Source organism: Nicotiana attenuata, unplaced genomic scaffold (assembly GCF_001879085.1).
Source record: "Nicotiana attenuata strain UT unplaced genomic scaffold, NIATTr2, whole genome shotgun sequence".
NCBI classification, from domain to species: domain Eukaryota; kingdom Viridiplantae; phylum Streptophyta; class Magnoliopsida; order Solanales; family Solanaceae; genus Nicotiana; species Nicotiana attenuata.
The window spans coordinates 181502-201033 of NW_017671092.1; the positions used below are offsets into that span (position 1 = coordinate 181502).

A 19532-nucleotide genomic window follows, 5' to 3' on the forward strand; every position below is an offset into this window, starting at 1 on the left:
TATTATGGAATTAATTTCGAAATTTAAAATTAATTTCTACCATAATAAATTACGAATTATTCCACTAAAAATTCGTAATTGCACTCCTTAGTTCAATTTCAAAATTCTTCCATAAAACCTTATTTAACTCCCCATGTTAAAATTCAGATACTAATCAATCAAATTAAATTACTGACTATTTAATTTATTGATTACTTCCTTTATACTTACACTTAACTTATTTCATGTGTCGGATACAAAATTCACCGGCCGGGTTTACACATGAAAATTTATAAGCTTTCATAAAGGAGTATCATCAATCTCAAAATTGAGACATGGATTCCATCAACTAATTATTACTTCGCCAATGTATATCATTGTTATCCAATTTACCAGGCTTATTGACTCACAAAAGAATCTCGCCTTTTAATAAATCAAAACAACAAGTGACATACACAGCTAATAATAATTATATCAGGATTAAGAGTATAAGTACATTAAATGGACTAGAGAAATTATTTTATAAAGTCAGTATAAAATACTTATCTCTACTTGATCTGTTCAATACATACAAAATGTATTAGCACAAGAAGTTGGAATTAGACCTATTCCCATAATCAAGATAAATTACATTTAATCTTGTACTACAACCATTCCGATGATTTGTCCAATTCCATCATTAGATTGTGAACATTAACTTTTATGTCTTACAAGAACCGATGATTTAATCTTCCGTGTATAAGCTAAACTCTATACACTAAATCATCTACTATGTAAGCAATGGACACACAAACCAATACATGATCTATTTAAAAGGAAACTTTATGGAATTTAAACAAGTAAATAAATAATTGGCCTTCAGAACACTGCTGCAGATTCTGAAGGCCACTCTGGCCGCGGTCCTGACGTAACCGCGGTAGGACCGCGGCAGAACACTGCTGCAGATTCTGAAGGCCACTTTGGTCGCGGTCCTGGCATAACCGCGGCAGGACGCGTATGGCTTATAGTATATTCTAACAGATGGAACTTTCTTTCTGAAAAAATCATTTATTTTCTAGATAATATTTTCTTGAAAAAATTATTAAGGAATTGATAATTAATATTAGCGAAATGATATTTTTGAATATATTAGATTGATAATAATTTCTAAGCTTGATTAAAACACTGATACAAAGTGTCGAGATAGGAAAATGACTTCCCTTCACATGGAAAGTCATTTTCCCCCTTTTGTGAAAATATTTCTTCATGATTATCTGGAAAACATTTTCTGTCAAACACAGCCTATACCTCCTTTACTTGAAATTCAGACGTTGTTGATCCAAGTGACGAGCAAGCGAGAAATTGCTTTTGGATATATGACAAGCATGTTCGATGTAACAAAATGTGTCCTTTGAGTTAATTTTGAAAGGTGAAACCAAATTATATGTCTCAACTCTTTTTTGCTCGCCTGTTGCATATTACCATCTATTTATTACGTCAAGCATAACGGTTTACTTCGAATTTGAAACACATTATAATTTGCATTGTGATGAGCATTTTTCTTAGCACTAGGCAAAAGATGAAACAACCTATTATATCTTGAATCTAATGCAAATACGCTTCTCAAATCCAATCTGAATGTCAACAAACTGGAAAGAACAAAGCCTGGGATAAGCAGAACTTGTAGCCAAAATCTGCAAAAACATGCACTTCAAGAATAGTAACTTCAAATGGAGCAAAATGTTGATAGTTATTGGTGTTAGGAAAAATAAATACATCAGAAAATTGAGAGATGACGGGAGACCGAAAGGGATTCCGCCATTGAAGCCTCCAAAATCAGCTACAACTGAACAAAAAGCAGAAGGAAAATGAAACCTTATCATTTCTTCTTTCCAACTATGTTTGAGCTCTATTCATATGTTGAGAAGTTCCATCCCTATTTGATTTCTGCAGAATCCAGATGTGAGGCCATCGCCAAACTCTGTAGCAGCATTCACCCCCATCTGAGTATAGCAGAACCCCACGTAAGGCCAGCCCCAAATCCAGCAGCAGCAATGACATGACCTGCCTGTACTTTCCCACTTCGAACAGCTTCATCCAGTGCCAAAGGGATCGATGCAGCACTTGTATTGCCATAATTTGCTAAATTTGATATGACACGTTCTGATGGCACCTCCAAACGTGTTGCTACTCCATCAATAATCCTTTGGTTTGCCTGCATGTAGCCATTCACAATAAGCTGCTTGTAATAATGTGATACCCAGAGAGTATTTATTAAGTGATGCAGGATGATAATTCAAAAGGAGCATTAAGACACTTTCAGTGAATTATCTCAAGTTGTATTTCTACCATAAAATTGTAAGAAAATCTTTTAAAAATAATTGCTGGAATGAACATGCTTGGAGACTTTACCTATATTATCTTGAACATGAAATGAGTTTCTTTATCAGTCAAACAATACAAACAAGGCAATAAAGCAGTTGGATAATGAGAATATTGTGCATCATTAAAGATTAATCAAGGTTCAAGCTAATAAAGCAATCTGGAAATAAATATTGTGCTTTTACTGAAATATGAGAGTTTACAGCTTTGTCAGCCAGCAGCTTATTCTTTTCTTTCGCACTTTACGTTTTGTTCTTTTCTCAACTATGTACTTCTTTTTTCTTTAATCAAAAAACTCATTTTGTGGTATGTATACTTATTATTTTGTCCTGCATTTCTCAGGCAGTTAATATGCATCCAGTAGCTTAGTAAAATAACTCTAGCCCCAATCTCATGTACTTATTTGACAGGGTATAGAGTAATTGTAGAGTTGAATTTATGTGGTAATATAAGCAAAGGTTGATCCCTTAGCCACATACACTTTTGGACATGTTTTAGGTTTAATACGCGCAAAATGAATCCAATGTAATGATAGGAGCACTAAGCATGACATGCTTAATAGTAAGAAGTTGTAGGTCAAGATTTGTACTTTTTAAAATGTTTCATCACTGAGAACAAAATTTTGTATTTCAAGTTTACTGATTCTATTATTCTGTCACTTTTAGGGTTAATTCTTTGCTGAACTGTCAGAACTCCTCCTTTTAACAACTACCCCTGCCCCCCTACAAACATGATCTGGTCTGTTAGCATATCAAGGATAGTAACAACAACAACAATCCAGTAAAATCCCATCAGTGGGGAATATCAAGGATAGTAACATATAAAATATAAAACTCAATCAATCAAGAATGCCTCAACTGGATAAATTCACTTATTTCACACAATTCTTCTGGTAGAGGACAGGAGGGCAATCACAAGTATCAATGCAATTTGTCACTACTAGTTCAAAACTGTATATTCATTCAATCTAAAACATAATTGCTTCTAAAGAATGCCATCATTCCATATTTAGCCATTTAGGTATGACTGAGTCAGTTGAGTTATCTATCCCAGAAAGTTATACCTGGTGGAGAAGCAGCCAATCAATTTTGGACCCAGGAAGACCTGCGTTCTCTAAAGCTGCTTCAATTGATTGTGGCACAACACGAACAGCAAATCTAAAGACCTCTTTACCATTCATCTGGATGCAAGAGTAAGAGGAACCTTTTGGTGGAAAACCAATAACAGAACCATTTGTACCAAATGCATGATCAATTTCATTCTCTTTGATTGAAGCATTCAAGTGCCTAAATAAGAAAACAATCATTTAGTGCCCCTTTAAAGATGAAAGCAGGGGAACTTCTCCTAAAGATTATGATAAATACCTTTGACCTTCACCATCACTATGCAAGTCAAACCCAAATAAACCATCTTCTCCAATATCACAGGCCTACAAGAGTTTGGTTTTGTATAAATATTGAGAAATGGATATAGCAAATTAGCGTTGCACATAATAACTTGATCACATCAATAAAAGAAGAAACAAGGCCTCAAAAACTTGGGTTAAACAAGAAGAAGACACAAGGTCACACCTCTTCGCCGAGGAAAAGCACTCATCAATCAATAGTGTAATGGCCTAATGTGCATCTATGGTTTTTCTTTTTTTCTTTTTCTTTTTTTTGTGAGAACGTCGTCTACGTTGTCTTTTAAGATATGAAGTATATCAAGAGTATATTATTGCAAATAAGCTTAGATTGGTTGAAGACCCCAACCAGTTATGGATTTGCAAAGATTCAAGAGAAGTCTCTGTTCTTTCGTTGCTTAGCCACTTTCAAATCGGCATCAAGATGAAAAAGGTCAAATAGGCAAATAAGGAGCAGCATTATTTAGCCTATACTGATTCTTGCCTTCTGCAATCCATCTTATTGCACATATGACGGCTTGGGACACACCCATTGACAGTGACTAGGCTTGGGACACACCCATTGACAGTGAGTAAGTTGAATCATTTTAAGATGAGTGCTAGGTGGGGGGAACTAGTTCCAAATTGACCATCTCAAACTTAATACAAGACCCAACTATACTGCAGACAATGGCATGAGAAATCGTTGGCTGACTGAGACCAACCCTGGGGAGGCACTCTCTATCCTATCTGTCTGACCTATAATATTCAACACATGGTCATCACGAACTGCTTACACCTATCAAACCATGGTTAACTGGATGAATTAAACTAAATAAGAGAGAAAAGGAGAAAAAGGAAATGAGTGACATCAACCCCCACCAACCAACGCCTGATCTCACTGGCACAAAAAATGTAGGCACACACAGCCGCCAACTCGAAAGTTTGGCGCAACTCGAAAGTTTGGCGCAACCAGCGCAAAGCACTGCCCTTATCCCATCCTCCTCCTCCAAACAAAATAAAATTGTTTCTTACTCCAGCATCGGCATTCTCTCCCCACATTTGTGACGCACCTATCACTGCCACCAACCCCTCCCATAATTCTTGGCAAGTTCAAGCTGTTCTGCTCCTCCTCGACTCTTCAACCATTTTTTTAGAACGGCACCATTTTTTTTTTTGGTGGTAATCCACTTACTGCCAGCTGAGGTTTGGAAAACAACAGATCAAACAATCTCATAATCCAGCATCACAATTTCAGGAATTCCCTCTGCCCAATCGCCCTCTTTTAGAACTTGTATTCTCTTTGATACAAATAGAAGAAGTGTAAGTAAAAAGGTAGGCTTGAGGTTTGCAGATACCCTCTTTGTATTGTTGAACGTTGCAGAAAGCCAGAAATGGATTTTACGATTTAATAGAGAAACAGGGAACTACTTTGTTGTGAGAAGTTTGGAGGGGGAAGGATAACACATACAGCTGCCCAAGGTGGCCACTATGCTTGAAAGGGGAGCAGCAATAGGGAGTCACTTCATTGATCATAGCTATAGGTATGATATGGATGGGTTCTTTGGAGGAAATTCAGTCGCAACATGAAAGTTTGCAGAAAGTACTGCAGAGCATAAGGTTACAGATATAAATCTCAATTTCCTCTTTTCTTTTGCTAACCATGAATAGCACATAGCAATGTACCCACAACACCCCGTAAGACTCGACTCTAAACTGCACAGTGGGCAAGATTTTTCCATTGACAATGAAGTTCATGTATATCTTTTGGGTGAATAATAGGCTGGAGTAGGTCCACAAATCAGTCTTTCAAGAATACGAAAATTTCAAAGTGGTTCGAAAAGCCAACACATAGGAAATGTCTCATAGTAAAAGTTCTTAAAAAGAAAAAGGAGAGAATGAGAGACAACTCAGTAGAAAGCATAAATAAACTGACACTAGGAATAAACAATTTGAAGGCAGTTGATCATCTTATGATTACTCTAAAAGTATAATGCATGACACGAACAAAGGTAATTTCAACAGCTTAGTGCATAAACACAAAAGCAAAACAAAGAAAAACAACTTCAACATATGAAAGAAAAAGCTAAACACATGCATCGTGTCAGAGTCCAGATGGTTACTTTTGTCACCTTATACTTAGAAGTTTGCCACTTTTCCAAATACGTGGTCTGATAATAGTTATCAATTTCAAACTTTAGACAAGGTGACCACTTTCGAAGTTCAAACCACGGGTCTAATTTTGAAACTTCCAAAATAAAAGGCCACAAAAGTGGCTATTTGCATAAATCATCCTTCAAACCTCATATACTGTGACGACCCGACCCGTCGTCTCATGAGTTACCGCTCCATTTTCCTCCATTTCTGCTTCTTTATGCTTCGTTATCCGTGTCTTATGTGGTCGAGTTGATTTGGTTTGTGTTGGAGTGGAATTGGTAAGAAATGAGACACTTAGTCTCTTCTAAGAAGGCTTAAGTTGGAAAAGTCAACCGGACGTTGACTTATGAGTTAGAGGGCTCAGATGTGAATTCCGATGGTTCGGTTAGCTTCGGGAGGTGATTTGTGGCTTAGGAGTGTGATCGGATGTGGTTTTGGAGGTCCGGTGTAGAATTAGGCTTGAATTGGCGAAGTTAGTATTTTGGCGATTTCCGGTTGATAGGTGAGATTTTGATCCGAGGGTCGGAATGGAATTCCGAGAGTTGCTGTAGCTTCGTTAGGTGATTTGGGATGTGTGCGTAAAATTTCAGGTCATTCGGAGGTGATTTGGTTGGGTTTTTGATCAAATGCGTGTTTCGGAAGTTTTAGAAGAACTTAGGCTTGAATTCGATGTAATTTGTTGGTTTTGGTGTTGTTGAGGTGTTTTGATGATTGGAACAAGTTTGAATGATGTTTTAGGATGTATTGGTACTTTTGGTTGAGGTCCCGGGGGCCTCGGGGTGATTTTGGATGGCTAAGCGGGAAGAATTTGGACTTGTGGTGTTGCAGAAATTTCTGTTGTTGCTGGTATTTCCGCACCAGCGGAAAGGGGACCGCAGGTGCGGTCTAGCAGGTGCGAAGGGGAGGCCGCAGGTGCGAGTTTTGGTCTGGGCAGCTGTTTCCGCAGAAGCGGACGAGGAGCCGCATCTGCGAAGCCGCAGATGTGGAGTTTTTGTCGTAGATGCGGGTTTAGGGGACTAAGGCTGGAACCGCAGGTGCGGGTGAGAACCGCAGATGCGACAGTTGGACCGCAGATGCGGATGCTGGGATTTTAAGTGACTTCCGCAGATGCGGAGATTGGGCCGCAGAAGCGGATTTTGGACCGCAGATGCGGTTTTGTCTAGGCAGAAGGTATTTAAGTTCTTCTTCGCGAATAGTGAAGGGTTTTTCATTTCTAACTTCGGACTTGGAGAATTGTGGGCGATTTTGAAGGGGGATTTCAAGGAGCTTCGATAAGGTAAGGATTCTTAGACCTAAAACACGATCCTATGGTGTTATTCCGTGAATTAAGACTGAAAAACTAAGAAATCAAGGACTAAATGGAGGTTAGGGCTTGAACTTAAGAGAGCTAAGATTAGGGATTTGAGGGGTCAATTGAACTCCGATTCTTGTGATTTTGATATGTATGAACTCGTGGCGAGATAAGGAATCCGTTGATGTGAAAATTTCTGAGTTTCGAGAAGTGGGCCCGGGGCTCGGGTTTTGCTAATTTCGGAATTTTTGATATTTTTCGATTGGGTTTTGTTCCTTTAGCATATTGTGACGTATTCGCTCTGGTTTTGGTCAGATTCGACGCGCGAGGAGGCCGATTTGAGAGGCAAGGGCATAGTGAGCTAGAGTTTTGGCCGGTTTGAGGTGAGTAATGAATGTAAATGATGTCCTGAGGGTTTGAAACCCCGGATTTGCACGTCGCAGTGCTATATTGAGGTGAGACACGCGCTTGATGATGAGCGCGGGGTCGTTTACTATTGGGGATTGGGACTTGGTCCGTCCCGAGTGATGTTTTTACCGCGTAATTGATTGTAGCTTATTTGATATCTCTAATTGTCATATTTGGGCTTCGTGCCAACTATTTGAACCCTTCGGGGATTGCTATCACTGTTTTCTCACTATTTTGACATATTACTTGAACTCAGTCCTATTGTTTAATACTGTTTTACAAACTCAGCCACTTTTACTCAGATTTGAAACTTAAATGACATTTCTAATGATGTTTCGGGCTGAGAACTACTATTTTATTATGGCCCGAGGGGCTTATGTGATTTCTGGACTGAGTATGGATCGTGCTGCGCGCCACAGCAGTATTATATTGATATTGATACCAGGCCGAGGGCCTAGCTGATGCCACGAGATAGCTTGATATTGCGCTTGGGCCGTAAGGGGCCCCTCCCGGAGTCTGCACAACCCCAGTGAGCGCCGTCGACGATAAATAAATGGATCGGGTTGCACGCCTCAGCGGGTACTAGAGAGTACCGTTCTATGTGCTGCATTCCTTTATTTGGTTATCATTTTTTTTTTGCTTATCTGTTGTAGCTTTTCCATGTTTCTACTTCGCTGGTTTTATTGTTTTCATATTACTTGGTTTAAACTGCCGTATTATAGATTACAATGTGTTTATCCATGATTTCTTATTCTCAGCCTTTATTTATGTTTATTACTCACTGGGTCGAAGTACTCACATTACTCCCTGCACCTTGCGTGCAGATCCAGGTGCATCTGAGGCTGAGTGAGGATTCTCTGTTGAGCAGAGCATATCTGGGAGCATCGAGGTAGCTGCATGGCGTCCGCAGCCCTGATCTCTCTCTCCTGTCCTTTGTTTTTATTTCGTATTCCCTAGAGTGACATGTATTAGATTGATAAACCTGTATTAGAGGCTCAGACTTGTGACACCGGATCTTGTGGGCTATGTAGTAGTATTGTTATTTGAATTTCCGCACATTTAACTCTTATTTCAGACTTCTCATATGCTGATTTGGTAATTTAATTGTGTTAGCTAATAATGAACTGTATAATGAATTGGGTTAAGGTTGTTAATTGGTCGGGCTTGCCTAGCAGTGTGTTGGGCGCCATCACGACCGGGGTTGGGGTCGTGACATATACTTTGGCCAAAAAGCTGACAAGGCTGATTATACATATCCAGTGAACATCCCCAACCCAAACCCAACCCTGACGGAGAAATGAAGGACCTTATGAACTTCCATCAATATAGAATTCGAGAAGAGTACAGAAGAATCTAGAGGTACTTAAACCAGTATCCCTTTTTTTACTTATTGTAAAGAATCTTTAGGATATTCATTGGAAAAACTGCAATAACTAAATACCGTATTCACTGATTGATTCGTCCATTCTCCTTTATCATACCTGCATCACTACAGCACCAGCAGCATCACCAAAGAGAATACAGGTCCCCCTATCTGTCCAGTCAACATAGCGAGATAGAGCATCAGCCCCTATTACAAGAACGTTTTTAAAACCACCACCTGCAACACGGCAGAATTTCAATATTTAGCAGAGCATATATATATATATATATATATATATATATATATATATATAAAAATCAATATATCGTAGATATGTTGGTATTGACAATTCAATAGTATTTCACAGCTATTCACTAAATAATATGCCCAAAGGATTTATCCAAGAAAGTGATAATTTTCAATGCCGTGGATATATTGTAAACCCAGCCCACTAGTGATATTGCCAGCTTTGGGCCTAGGTCCGCACGGCTTTAAAACGTGCCACTAGGGTCTAAAGCTTGTCTACTTATATGTCCAGCATCTCTACCGTGTTTTGTCGATGCGGGCTTCGCCTAGGGTGTCACATACACCCCCTACGCTGAGGTTTGCCCCACCACCGTTCAAGGTTGCACGCAGAGTGGCTCTGATACCATATGTAACAGCCCAGCCCACTAGTGATATTGTCCACTTTGGGCCTAGGCCCGCACGGCTTTAAAACGCGTCACTAGGGTCTAAAGCTTGTCTACTTATATACCCAGCATCTCTCCCGTGTTTTGTCGATGTCGGATTCGCCTAGGGTGTCACATATCTTCGCAATTCTTTATAAAGCTGCAATCTTATTTGTCTTTCACCACTTTTTCAGCATCCACAAACTGCATGACCTCAACTTTACTTTTCAATTTTATTTTTTTAGAATGGTACCTTAAAACCTTTCAAGTTTTTTCATGATAATGATCTATCAATTTTTCACATAACTTCGTGACACTGAACATAACTCACTAAAAGGGCCACTACATTTCCAATCAGGTATAAAACACTAAACATCCCCCTCAAATTTTAGAACTCTACACTAAGAATACAGAGTTCATCAATAATACAAAAATTATGTATTTTTAACTAATGACTGATCAAAGAAAATAAGGCATTTTCTTGTTCTATTTTTGCAACTAACGACTAGTCGACTCTGGATTCTTTTGTTCCCATAGTTTTTATTAGCAGATAGCAGTGTTCTTTCTTTACTAATCTCCAAATGAACCATCTATCCAACTAGATAACCCCAGCTTCAACACCAAGCTGGCTACCAGAAGTTGAATGTGAAAGCATAGGACAAAAGCCACTCAGATAGCAGCTACATTTCAGAACAAGTCCAGGCTCATGGCAACACTGACAAAAGAGGATTCGACCAAAACAGTCGGTGGGGTAGTGTAGGGAGCATTTAAGGAGGAAGTGGAGCCACAGGCTGGACCAGTACCCATCCATTGGAATTGTTTCCATTGTTCTTGCTAAATCCACACGAAAAGATTAAACATGCAGACCAGATTCAGCTAGAAAATTGATCTTTCTGTACCGAAGCATGGATTATAAAGTTGGTCTATCAAGAAGTGTTAAATTTTTTAATTCATCCAATGCAAGTGTTTCGCTCCCTTGGCGTATGTAGGCAATTATGAAAAAATGACGGAACACTTGCGTATAAGATTTTACAAGTGAAACAAAAAATATAGCTTAAAGAAAACTTGTCAGAGAGTTAACTTAGGTAAAAGATCTTAAAATTAGAGACTCAAGTAATCATAACAAGCTTTCCGGGACAATGGTTGTCGAAATCCTCCAATGGTCATAACTATCACAGTTACAACTTGACAGCCTATGCTAAGTCATTCTTAAGAAAACTGAAATACCCCCCCCCCCAGCGGATCCGTATCAGGATTACAATAGAACATATTATTCTCTCTTTGATTAGTGTCATAATCTTTGTCTCTCCGTGTATGTTCTGTTGTCTTCCACGCATCATCTCTAATAAATCATACAAAACCTTGCCTAAGAATCTAAAACAATGGCAAATTGTTTAACCTCAAATATAGATCACTTAAGGTATATCGAGCAAAAGATGATTCCCTGGCTCATTTGATCCCTGAAATATTCTCTCTGTCTCTCCCTTCACCACCCCACCACCCCCCAAAGTGGAAAATGTATCCGTACCAGGATTACAATAGAAAACATTATTCTCCCATCGATTAGTGTTATAATCTTAGTCTCCCCGTGTATGTTCTGTTGTCTTCCACGCCTTAAATCATATCTAATAAATCATCCAAAACCTTGCCAACGAATCTAAGACAATGCAAATTGTTTAACCTCAAATACAGATCACTTAAGGTGTATCAAGTAAAAGATGATTCCCTGGTTCATTTGATCCGTTTATGTCAAAGATTACAAAAGTTTAATTATCAGAAAGAAAATTTTTACAAAATTCTACCTCTGATATAGCAAGCAGCAGATACCAAACCCAACATGAACCCGCTACAAGCAGCTGTAATATCGAAAGCCAATGGATTGCTTTTGCAGCCAAGCGCTTTTTGGATCTGTGTAAATTAAAGTGCCACACAAGAATGGATAAAGAGTCCCCAAGAAAATTCTGAAGAGAACATGGTTAAATGTATAACTGATGAAGCATCAACTTAAATAATATAGATCAGCAGCTTGGGAAATTAGAATCAAAAAGTCTGTGAGCTGGAAATGCATGATATAACTAGAGCATTGAAAAAGACAAGAACCAAAATAACTTGAATAAGCAAACATATTGTTTGCAGGACACACTTTTTTTTTTGAATACTCTTGGGACTAATCAGAAAGACAATTAGCAGTACCAACACCATTGCTGGCCAGTCACTTGTGACCAGCAAACCAGCCAGTTCTGAAGGATTCATTAATTAAATGAGCCGAGCTCACGACGGCGGGAAAAGGTTCAAATTAATTTTCCTGAGAAGCAACCTTTTACCACTCCGAGCTCTCATTACAACATCACTGTATTTTTTTGTTTCACGTAACTTCAAGGGAAATGCATGGTGACACTATATATTGTTGTTGTTGAACTTCCTTATGGATTGTCTGATATAAGATCACGATGGCGGAAAAGGTTCAAATCAATTCTCCTGCAGAGCAACGCTTTACCACTTCGAGCTCTCATTACATCATCACTGTATATTTTTGTTTCACATAATATCAAGGGAAATGCATGGTGACATAATATTCTAACACCAATGACAAAATAAATAAATAAATAAATAAATAAATAAAAACAGTTTAACCTCTGATGAAGCTATATTAAGTTTCAGAAGCTGTCGATCATTCTTCATTGAATTGTGACATCATAGTACAGGAATATGTGAAGCATAAACAAAAATATCATACACACACCAAAGGCGAATAGTTTGCATGCTTGTGCTTATTTTCTCTTCTCACAAGGGGGTAGTGACTGATTTACACATTTTTTTCTTTTTTAAGCTATTTCTCTTCTTTCCAGAAAAAGCAAAGAGCTTCACTTATTTGCCTTAAGGCGATCTCTTTTTCAGTTATAATCCTAGTAAATGCACGAGACAAGTTCATTAAACAATATGCTGAGAATAGTTAAAAAGAAAGGAAAAAATATGTACTGCGAATCAATTGCTCGGCATGAATTATGTTCTATAAAGTGGAAATAGAGAAACAAGAAGGCAAAAAGAAGAAACGTCTAAATTCAAAAGCTCCATGGCTATACATTTCATTTTTTCGGTCTAGCTAACTCATCTTATTGGTGTGCAATAAGAAAGCTCTAATGCAGGTTCTTTCTGAATGGTCTGCTGAAGACAGGCAATACAACAAGAAAGGTAAATTTTGTTTCAGCATCGGTTGCATGGAAATACAATGATAATATTCTACCAAGTTATACCTGTGGAGCACTTCCAAAAAGGTCCTCTGGAGTTGAAGTACACAGCAATATTAGGTCAATATCATTAGGATCAACCTCTGCCATCTCAAGAGCTTTCCTGGCAGCCTCTGCGGCCAGATCTGTTAAATTGTCTTTGCCTGTAAAAGCAAAAAGCATACATCAGATTGGGGCTGGTTTATGTTAAATACCAAAAGTTAATATCTACATATTTTTCCATCTAAGCAAGAAAAGAAGTATTTGACCACCATTTCAGAAAAGGCATTTCTGAGTTTAAATGGTTTATGCTACAAACCTATTAATGCATGTTCTGATATTTGCCAAGTCATTCATATGTATCCACAAAAAATTTAAAAGTTGATTTTTGTTTGGAACAAATGAACAATAAAGTTATGTTCTGCAAAAATTCAAACAAGGAAAATTCCAGAGAAACACCTATGTGCATCATGATTCCAAAAGATGTTTGATTCTGTAGAATTATGTCAATCTACTCAGAAGATAACTTAAATGTGTACAGTAAAATGACGTATGCAAAGCTCTTTAAATTTCTGAGGAAATGACGGAAAAGAAGTATACCAAAGAAGCGGGATATCTTGTTAACACATTAGGACCCACTTGGAGTGCTTTTGACGGGTTCTTTTCCATTTAGTGCTTTTACCGACAGTACTTCTATATTAGTAGTTTGCTTGATGTTTGGTAGGAATATTTTAAAAAGCAATTTTTCTGGTGTTTATAGATTAACCTCAACTAGAATTACTAATTAATGACAATGAAAAAATATTCTTTGAAATATACAGATATTTAGGCAAAATAAAGTTTCAAAAGCTCTAAATTTGAGCCTCAACCAAGGAGCCTTTTATAAAAACTCTAGGAACTAAAAGTACTTTTTTTATAACAGTGATGTCCGAGTCGGCTTGTGCGCACCTCCACCAATTCCACGGGATACCTATTACCTCCCACAGCAACAGGTACCAGGTAACTCTATCCACCGAGGCTTGGATAGATGGGAAGAAATCGCTTAGTGTTTTTTGTCTCCGCTGGGAATTGAACCGGAGACCTCATGGTTCTAACCCACTTTATTGACCACTAGGCCACACCCTTAGGTGCTAAAAGTACTTCCAACTATTCACAAAAATAGAAGTATTTTCTCATGTTACTTGTTTTTCAAATGTACTGCATTCCCAAATGGGACTTGAGTATTATATTTTCTGCTAATGAACAGAATACAACAAAATCCAGTCAGTTAACAAGCATTGTAGTCAATGAAAGACTTGCCTGAAAGAACTCTACGGTTACGAATTCCTGTTCGAACAGATATCCATTCATCATTAGTATCGACAATTTTTGCAAGATCATCATTGGAAACTTTTAGAGCTGGTACTGCGGAGCCACATCCTATTAGTTTGCAGCCCCTGTTAACTAACCTGACCAAGCAAATAAAATACTTAAGAAAGAAGGAATATGGATTCAGCTGACATGCTCTCATATAAGCTCCAGCCTGCTCACTGAAAACCAGAGTTATTTGTTAAAATGTTCATGAAATGCACCATGACAGCACTCAGTATAACAAAAATGGAAAGAAGTGAACACAATTGAACCCCACGTTTTCCCCTTTCTTTAGGTGAGCTTTTTGCTTTGGTCCCCTTATTTCAGTTGGAGCCAGCGAAGGAGCTAAATATTAGCATAACTTGATAACTTCCTCTACGGCTCCTTTTGCAACCAAGAAGCTAAATCCCAAGAAGAAATAAAAGGCCAAACTCTACAAGAGCTTTCTCAAAATGTAATTGATCCAAGTTTCTGGAAGTGACAACATAGTTCAGCCTTCTCGCTAGCTCAATTTATGGGTATCCAACTCATGCTAGCCAAGTCCATTTCCTTTATTTCCAGCAAACTTCTTCAGTCCCTACTAATCAAATGTTTTTCATGAGCCCCTATTTCAGCTTTGTTCATATTGTTTCTTCGGAATATTTGTCTAGCTGTGTTTTCAACTATACAATAACTTATCTCATAAGTGTTTTAAGATACTAAGCTACAATGAACAATGCAAATGACTACTTCACTTGCATATCAGTAAAAATGAGTATAAACAGTTAAAGCACAAACAATAAGCAACGTCAGAAACTCACATGTATAATTTTATGATTGGTGCAATGGAGTATCAGAATTTGATAACAACATCAATATTCTTCAAACATGATTACCCCGCCAAAATTTTGATTTAGCATCAGGAAGAACATGTAAATCATATTTCACCACAAACATATACTCATCAAAGCAGGTGGAAAAAACTCATTTAACTAATAGAAAGATAACTTTTAAAAGAATCAGAAGGAAAGACCACCTGATAATTTTCCTGAATTATCCTTGCTACAGGCAAATCGTATTACTAATTAAAATGTTTTAAAAAGAAATTGGAAAAGGAGGTTCTTTACATTACCTTGATACTCGAGATTGATCGGTTGAAAGCTTATCTGCGCCTTCGACAGTGCTGGAACACATTACCCTGTCGAAGGTTCCATCAGAGAACGAATGCCCAATCTGATGATATATGCCTATAGATGGAGAAAATCTCCTCCTTAGAGTAGGTGCTGCTGGTGTAAAGAACCTATATTCATTGGTCATTTACATATACCAATAACTCAATAACCTTCTAACAACAATGATAAGCCACATAAGCAAAACTAAAGCATGAGCAGTTTTGACACGTAAATGCACAGCATCAAACTAATTCATGATTAGGGATTTCAGTTGAATATAAGCTAATTTGGATTTATAATACAAAAGCACAAGTAACGAGTTCAATATTTTTAGCTTTTTGGCAAAATCAAATGCACACATTTGGAATAAAAATTCCTGTTTAGATCTCGGATCGGAAGTAGAGTACTCACAGAGTATGAGGTTGGTGCTGCCGTAGAGTACTGATTCCAGCCCTGCCAAGTGTTTGATAGCGTTCAGTGACACGGTGCTGCAGTGAAAATGTAGGACCCGCGGCAATGGTAGTAGTGTTCGCCATTGTTTCTTCTTTAAAACAAAATCAAAAGTTAGCAAAAAATCGATACACCACCGATAGCTGTCCTTAACATGAAAAATGAAACCCACAAATTTTGAGCTCTTCTTGTTCGACGGAATGAAAATATAAGAGGGGAGGTGTGACGGGAGAAATGATGAGGGGAAAACAATGCTAATGGAGTGGGTATTTCTAAGTATTTCCGTCCATGTGTAAAATCAAAGGCATTGAAACCACGTTTATGGGTGTTTCATAGATATCTCCGTCTTCGGCCCGAATGAGGAAAAAGAGGGGTGTACACGAGATTCGTTGATGGGGGAATATCTATAGGGGTAGGTTACCGTATCTGAATTTCACTGCTTTCTGAACTAACGATATTAATTAGGTGAAACTGAAACCACTTGCTTTTATTAGCCTGTTGGAGGACTAAGACAACAGAGTTTTTTCGTTCAGTTGTTGGGCCCTTCCTGCACTTAGGGACAATAAATAGCCTATCTGGTTATTCATGTAACAAATTTCATTTTGGGCAAAATATGTGCTAGTAATAAATTTCTGGCAATTTTATACTAGTCATAATAATAATAGCTTGGTCCGACTCAACCTGGCCATTAATAAATTTCTGGCAGATTTTATACTCCTTATTTTATTTTATTTGTCATAATTTAACTTGCCGCAAAGTTTCAAAAATAAATAAATACTTTTGAAAAAATATGGTCTTAAATATATCTTAGTATTTGTGTGACAGTAAAAAATTTAAAACTAGTGGGCCAAAATAAGTTTATAATATTTATGTGACTATAAAGCTTTTCATTAAAATGTATTATTCTTTTTTAAGCGGACTAATAAGCAGGGGCGGATCTACCTTAGCACAAGCGGTGTCACGTGACACCGCTTGATCGGAAAATTTTACTAAATAGGTACAAAATCCAACAGGAGAAATGAAACTAAAATATATAAAGTGACACCACTTGACATCAACAGCTAGTCCAAGGCCTCAATTTTCCTAAATATGTCACTAGTTCGAGTCTGCATAGCTTCATCTTTGTTATGAAAACTTCTTTGTGTTTTAAATTCTCTGTGCCTCATCAACAGCTGTGTAGCACAGCTGGTTTAGAGCTTCAATTTTCTTAAATATGTCACTAGTTCGAGTCTCCGTAGCTTCATCTTTGCTATAAATTCTTCTTTTTGTTTTAAATTCTTTGTGCCTCATCTAGAAATTAAGAAAATGTGGAGGTTTCAACCATTGACATCTTAGCTCTTAAGCATTAACAGAGCTAATGAGGTTATGTTGAATATATTTTAAAAAATAAAAAAAAAACATATTTAGTAAGATACTCGAGTTGTGTTCTATAAAATAATATAATTCTTTTAATATATATGATATTATAGTGAATTATTATTGTTTCACTGTTTAAAACTGTGACATCGCTTATGAAAAATCCTGCGTACGCCACTGCTAATAATAGTATCAAATAAAGTGAAACGGATAAAATAGCATATATGAAACTGTCAAATGCACCATTGAAATGAGAGGGCGAAAATTGCTTGAAAAGTAAGCAATCTCGATAAAATAATGTCAAAGTTTAGGAATGGGAAATGGTCTCAAATACTTCTTCAGTGCGTGACCAACAATAAGCACAATCGTCGATTCATATATCACAAATAATAAATTTTGTTAGGACATAAATCATGTGAAGCTATACATATGTATATTTACTTCCCCCTAGCAATATCACATTTTCCTGTTCGATCGTTTTATCAATTACCATTCATGACTTATTTATAGTTTAAATAATTAAAGTTGCAATATATTAATTAAGCTAATTGGAAAGTTAATAATAATTAGTAAAATAAAAATAAGTTAGTGGGTTGATATTATAAAAAATGTTACGCAAAACATGATTAGGCAAGTTGAAAATTTTGAAGGTTAAAGTTTAACCTGTCGGCACTGTTTGTTATCCCGGTCTACTTTAGTTTCAAAAAAATATGTTTACCAAATACACCTACTTGTTGCCTTTAACAAATTATTTGATGAATTAGTTTCTCGACTTACAACTTGGTGTAAATACCAACGTAAAGAAAAATTGGACTAACTAATGCTTTATACGTGAATAGAGGTATATTTAGTAATGACATTGATGTATTTGATCTCAACCATTAATGAATGACAAAGTTAAATCATTTCACATAATTCAAGGGCAAATTTAAACCTTTTTCTCTAAAAATATTATACTTCATGTTAGTGACGAGGGTGGGCAGTTCCCAAGGGCTCTCATCTAGTTTTGATTACTCAAAAAATTACAACGGTTGTCTCTCTAAGAGACCGGTCTAATATTGTCTTTGTTTTTTATTTTGTTGCAAAAATATAATTCTTCTTCATTAAAAAAAATATTGCAATTCTTCAACATTGGAAGCTTAAATTCTTGTTTTGGTGTGAAAACTGAAAGTTAATGACTGATTATTATTAAAATTGTTTGAATATTGATAATTTGTGCTTAAATTTTAACTCAAAAAATGATTTAATGATTTACTTTAAAAAAAAACTCCATTCCTCGTGCTTAGAGAGCGTTAAAGAAGATAAAGTGGGTCTCTTTGATCTTGTGTTATTTAACTAAGTTTGCGACTGAGGATTGTTTGCATCGGTATTTGGAGGTCTTGTTTCCAAATATAGATTATTCGGAGCAGACTTGGGGCGACTTGATCAAAATTGAAATTACAATGCCGAAGAACATTTTGTTTGAACAACATAAAAAGATTGATGTCAACCAGGTAAACTCTAACGAACAATTTAACAAATAGGTCAATTGCAGATAACACAATCTCATGCCAAGTTAGTAGAATTTTATGAACAATTGAACAAGCACAAAATCATGTCAGTTGTGTAGAGTTTGTGAACAATCTAACATATAAATCAAATACAGATAACATAAAGTCATTGCAATATGATAGAGTTTGGCAAACAATTGAACCATCACAAAGTCATGCCAACCAGATAGAATTTATGAATTAACAAAATATGTATAGTAAATATAGCAAAAAGTCTATCAATTCGCTAGAGAAATCCTAAACAAGCAATAAGTGTGTGTGTGTGTGTAAGGCCCTGTGTGTGTGTATGTATAAGGCCCCGTAAAATTTTACCTAGACCCCGGGGTTTCATGGTGCTGAGGTAGGCTAATGTGTTTGAGGAGCGGTACAGACTTTTTGGGTTGTACAGTGTGTCGGGGAGTTGAAAGAAATTTTTTGCAGAATATGGCATTTCAGCGGTCCATTATGCAATCGCATAATCACTTTGCGGACCGCAGATCCGCCGAAAAATGCAACAGGGCCCAAGCCGAATTTTGAAGACCATTATGCACCACACAATCATTTCACGGGCCGCACAATGTGTCGCATTTCCAGTATGAAGAATTCCGAGGGAGATTTTGCGGCGTGTTATGCGACCCGCATAATGGTCACATACTTGTCCACAAAATCATATCGACCGCAGACCCAGTTTCGTAGGCTTAATTTTGAAATTTTTTTACCCGATCCCATTTTTATAAAATGACTTTGGGGGTCATTTGGGCTGATTTAAATGACTATTTTAGAGAGAGAGAGAGAGAGAGAGAGAGAGAGAGAGAGAGGAGGAGGTTCATTGAGGGACTNATGAAGAAAGCTCCAAACCAG

At 37.2% G+C, this 19532-nt stretch overlaps 1 protein-coding gene across 1 annotated transcript; it reads right to left on the reverse strand.

Annotated features, from left to right (window-relative positions):
- Positions 1-1538: 1538 nt before the first annotated feature.
- LOC109205865 (3-oxoacyl-[acyl-carrier-protein] synthase 3 A, chloroplastic-like) lies at positions 1539-16270 on the reverse strand. The gene is made up of 9 exons (XM_019368622.1): positions 15748-16270; positions 15297-15464; positions 14135-14283; positions 12863-12999; positions 11411-11516; positions 9059-9177; positions 3705-3769; positions 3404-3626; positions 1539-2173 (listed from the first exon to the last, which is right to left on the reverse strand). The coding sequence occupies exons 1-9, from the start codon at positions 15870-15872 to the stop codon at positions 1952-1954; spliced, it is 1314 nt and encodes a 437-aa protein (XP_019224167.1). The 5' UTR covers positions 15873-16270; the 3' UTR covers positions 1539-1951.
- Between the last annotated feature and the right edge of the window lie 3262 nt (positions 16271-19532).